The 5,143-nt window shown below is 34.9% G+C and overlaps 1 protein-coding gene across 1 annotated transcript in view; it reads right to left on the bottom strand.

Annotated features, from left to right (window-relative positions):
• Window positions 1-1,603: 1,603 nt before the first annotated feature.
• Miga (mitoguardin) overlaps window positions 1,604-5,143 on the bottom strand; it is a 17,711-nt gene continuing 14,171 nt past the window's right edge. Inside the window, exons 6-9 of the mRNA XM_011313465.1 lie at window positions 3,913-4,025; window positions 3,651-3,819; window positions 3,324-3,557; window positions 1,604-2,675 (exon numbers count right to left, since the gene is read on the bottom strand). Coding sequence (XP_011311767.1) covers window positions 2,358-2,675; window positions 3,324-3,557; window positions 3,651-3,819; window positions 3,913-4,025 — 834 coding nt within the window. The 3' untranslated portion in view covers window positions 1,604-2,357. The remainder of the gene's footprint in view (window positions 2,676-3,323; window positions 3,558-3,650; window positions 3,820-3,912; window positions 4,026-5,143) is intronic.

The raw sequence follows: 5,143 nt of genomic DNA, 5'->3' as shown, positions 1-5,143 counted from the left end.
AATATACATCGTGGGAGGAAATACAGAAAAAAAAATCAAATCGATTGACCGTTTGGTTTACGGAATATAATTATCGGAAATTCATAAATTTATATAATTGAAAATAGTTAATATGGAAAATATATAGTTATGCTTTAGCTATTCATGCACAATGCAATCAATCAAGTGAGACTATATACTGCTAAAAGATTGTGTTCTAAACTGGCCCGTTTTACAGCAGATAAACTTTTTACAGAGACTGTCGCGCGACAACCACCTTAAGTTACTATAGGGAACGAGTCGACGAGATTGGATAAGATACATGGGCAGTGTTGCCATATATTCACTGAGGGCTACATGTACTAAAGTCGAGTGTAGATTTAGATAAAAAATTGTTCTCAGTATCTGATCGGAAACAGGCAGTGTCTACACACACGGTGTATGGTGGAATAGCATAGACGTTTGGGATTTTTTCTACCACGGATCTATGGCTTTTATCGACCATCTCCACAAGTAAATCATGGTCTATAGTAAGTTTTGCCATACGTCCATGGCACTGTACCATGGACACATGGAGGAGAACCATAGATGCATGGTAATCATGGTTATCATATATTGACAAAAGTATTTTGAATAAAATTGAAGAATTCACTAAATTCTTCAAGGGTTTCTGAGTTGTTTGGGAATCCTTTTGTGGTTCTCGGAGACAGGGAAGAGTGAAAAATATAACTAGTATGAGTTTTCTTTTACTTTCCACATTTTCTGACAAGGCGAAAGGTTTACGGTCTTCCAGAGATAGTTGGAGTTGGAGGAATTTCACGGTGAATGTTTATACAGACAGTACATTTTTTAATTTATTTGTGCCTCCACTAAGGGACTTGAATATTTCAATTGCTGTTTGAGAAAGAAAGGACCCAAAATTGAACTGAGGTATACGATTTGATACATATGTGTTATTTGTACCAATAAAAAAATGTATGGCCATAATTCTAATTGCCATACACCCAGTAATCGATTGGGTGTATGATGGAGATCACCATGCACATGGCATTGTCCCATGGACGCATAAGGATCACTAAGTGCATGATATTTTTTATGATGTGTCTATGGTTCTCATGCATGTGTCTATGGCAAAAAAAAAGACATACGTCTATGGTATTTAACATACACCGTGTATGTAGACACTGCCCATGAATTATACTAATTATAACCTTCGGTAGATGAAGGGGACGAAAAGTTCCGTATACCTACACAAGCATAACAAATTATTAATTCCATGTCTTGAAAACACAGTATATGTCACTTCCTACTAAATAAGACCAAAAAAAAATTAACAATTGCCTCATTTTAAGGAACTAAATTTCAGGTAACGAAATACACTACTGCCGAACAAACTTTAGTATATTTATGCTATCTTGCTTCACATTACTAATATCTTCTATAATTAAAAATAATAAAATTCTGTCGATGTTTTACAAGCATGGCTTGGAAATTATGAACACCGTATCAGTGCATTTCGCAGTAATACGCCAGGAACGCTTTATCTTTAATATATTTCCAACAATTACTTTCTATTGACGATTCACATATTGAAAGATTATACAAATAAAAATGGACTGCAGTCTCCATTCCACACAAGTCTTTAATAAATTTTACATAAAATAAGAAGTTTAAAACATTAAATGGTCCCAAAACAGTTTTCAAATTCAACGTCATATTTCTAAAATTTGTTGATTGCTTGATGAAAGTTATCTAGTCGGTTGCAAATAATTACCTAAAAGTTAGGGAGCATTCCCGAAGGACTAGGTAACTGTTACCAAGCAATGGAAAAATTTTTCCTAATCGATGCGGTTATTTTCTCCGAACGGCTAAAAAACAACAGGATTACCGAACGGTTACGTAATTTTTACTAAAATTTTCTCTCTGTCGTATGTAAAGCTTAGGTTTCGGTAAGCGAACGATGTTTTGATCGTCCAGATTCAAAAAACATTTATTAATATAAAATTATCAAACGATCACGACTGTACATGGATATATACAAGTATTCGACTCTTTTTGGTCGAACGAAATTGTATTTGTGATAACAAACTTTGTAGAATCGAGTAAGAAACGGAGTAAATATTAACGATACAGCGCCTGCAGCCCTTCCAATGGATGAGAGAGAAAATAAACGATCTTCAATGATAAAGGAGAGCAGGAAGACTCAATAACTCTGCTAAAGTAAAAATGGGATTGAGATAAATGAGAAATTCATGAGAATTTGTAAAAAGCTTATCCATACGGCGTACATTGTATATCACGATTTTAATTACTTTTTCAACACTAAGTTCGATATATATTATCCAATACATGACCTAATGAGTTATTCCATTCATAAATTAACATCCTTCCAGTGCTAAGCGTTGATTAATATTCTCTACACGCGTCCTCATTTCTCGCAAAATATCTTCCGCGAGATTATCAATGTTCGTGTATCTGACTTTGAAAAAATCAAATATATCAATTAAGAATTCTATAATTTGTTCTCTGAAGTAGTTGCAAGTTAAATTCAGACTTCCTTCTGGGCCCAGGAAGCCCCAAACGAGAACTGGGGATACTTGTTCCGAAATGGAGTAGAAGTGAGCTAGGAAACCGTCTGAATACTTGAGCATTTGACGTTTTCCCATTAATACTGACCAGATCGCCGTGCCAATTGCCTGTTAGAGAAAATAAAGAGAAAAGTCAATTCAGTTTGTAAAGTGAAGATGAATCGTGAACTTCGATATAGATCATTCCAACGATCATACAAATATTTTTAAAACTAGAAAATTTAAAGACGAGTATCATTGGCCTTCTACATATTAACCCATGGAATTATTGCCAAAAAGTTCCGTGACTAGCTTTTGACAATTTCTAAGTGTGACGTGAATAAAATACCATATCGTACGGTGGTCTTGATTAGGTTTCACAATTGCCAGTGATCCTTTATCCATCAACGAGACCTATCACGCACTCCATGCGCTGAATTTGACTTTGGCAGTTCGAGTTGACGAATGAGGATTCATTTTTGTGTTCCTACTTTCATAATAAGGATTGACTTTGGGGATTCGAGCTGACCAAGTACGATTGCCGAAATTTCCATCCAGGTCTTAAGATACTCTGGTATTCGAACTATGACCCAATTATGTTTTGCAATCACCGTCGCTATTACCCCCGATACTTAAATAATTAAGTAAATTTAGAAAAAATATCTCATTATTTTTGGTATAGTACAAAAATCTTAAAAAAACTTATTTGTGATTGATGGAAAATTGCTTACTTCCTTGACTCAGCGGATATTGATTAAATAGCGAAAAAATACTTACAGTCTCTCTAAAACTCGCAGAAATCCATCGATTTTGCAAAATAGCTTTGATGGAAGATGGTGGCTTATCAACCTCGTCAAATGAATCGAGAAGAATGAAATCAATGAGGATATCATAAAAGTTGATACACTTGACACCGCGTCCTGTCAACTCCTCTTCCATGATCCTACTATTACTAGAATCACCGAGAAAATCCAGCATCCTTTCATAATGGCTGAGATAGTCTTTAGGGTCCTGAAGAATATATTAACGCAGAGAATTTATTATCACTTAATGAACTAATCTACTAAAGCATTGATTCTATCGGAGTAAAAATTTTTAACAAACCCTGTCGGCGTAAACAATGAGATCGCTGATGACCTGTCGACCAATATCAGCGATCCAAGCAGCTGTTGCAGGTCGAGCAAACAATCTGGAGTATGCTTGTCGCAGGCAATAGACTTTTGCTACATATTCAACGTCTGAACCGCATTTAACCAATTCTGTATGTAATTTCCTGTATAATTCATCCAAAGGGTAAATAATAAAAGAAAGAGGAAAATGAGAGAATAACTTAATCACAGATTGAAATAACATGTGATTTTATTACCTGCAAAGAATACCCCTATCCTCGTGTTGCTTCAACGCCGTATGGTATAGCTTTTGTTTTTCAAAGTGTGGGAAAAACTCAGAGAACTCTTCAAACTCCCTCAAGTCTGCGACCTGAGGTATAAGCAGCAGAAATACTTGACTGTTACAATGGCCTTAATCGGATAAATAATTTCATTAACATCCATGCATGAAAAAGTTCATCTTCCAAAATTTTTCGTGTGTAAAGCGGATCTTTTTGAATACATTCTAAAGTAGTAGATTAAAAAAAGTCCACTTATTAACACTTGCTACACCTATTCACAACTTTATCCACACGAATCTAGCCCTAGGTAATGACCTCACAACAATATGGTAATGACGACAATATGATATGATAAAGTGGTGTGACTTCTCAAAACCAAACTGTGGAACATTACAAAAAAAGTATGTGTTACACCGGTAAATTTGTCAAAAAAGCACTCGAAAATAGTACATTGTACTAGTAATCTAGTGTCTAAGCATATAATGTTTTGCAATACTTGCCAAAATTTATTGGGGAGTGGTTCGAAAGATTTGAGATGAAGACGGATTTTTTTTACACCGAGTTCGTACAAAAGCTTTACACAAGAAGCTTTACTCCAAGGATACACATTATTCGGCAACCTAATAAAAAATACGTAACGCACGCCAAACCGTGCCAAAACGTGAATTTTGTTGATAAATGTTACAAACCATACTGTTTTTTTAAAACTTGTTTTTAAAAAGGCACGTTTCCTAACGTTACTTTGGGGCAATCTTCGAAAATACAAACACGAATAAAATTTTGAAATTTGGATTTTGTTGATTTCTTTGGGGGGTAACAGTAGATAAGTGAGAGAAGCATTGATGGATTTTTCCAATTTTTCTAACATAACCGTTTTGGAAGTAAAAATTTGTTCAAATTTTGTTTTCAAAAACTTGACTTCCCAAAAAATGAACAAATGAAATTTTTTTTTTGTAAAATTTCAATTTTTAACTATATGTGTATTTAAAAAATACTGCGCAAATACTGATCATTTCTAAAGTGTTGATTTTCAAGGGTGGCGGGAAAAATATCCCGGAAAAAAAATCCCGGAAAAAATATCCTTGGGAAAAATATCCCCGGAAAAAATATCCCCCCAATCATACATTTCATTTCTGTCGCCCTTTTTTTATGTACATATTTTCCCAAGGAGGGGGGCGTAAAGGGGGGTCCACGGGCGAAGCCCCGC

The sequence above is a fragment of the Fopius arisanus genome, unplaced genomic scaffold, assembly GCF_000806365.1.
Source record: "Fopius arisanus strain USDA-PBARC FA_bdor unplaced genomic scaffold, ASM80636v1 scaffold00122, whole genome shotgun sequence".
NCBI classification, from domain to species: domain Eukaryota; kingdom Metazoa; phylum Arthropoda; class Insecta; order Hymenoptera; family Braconidae; genus Fopius; species Fopius arisanus.
This window is presented reverse-complemented; position numbering and strand designations above follow the sequence as displayed.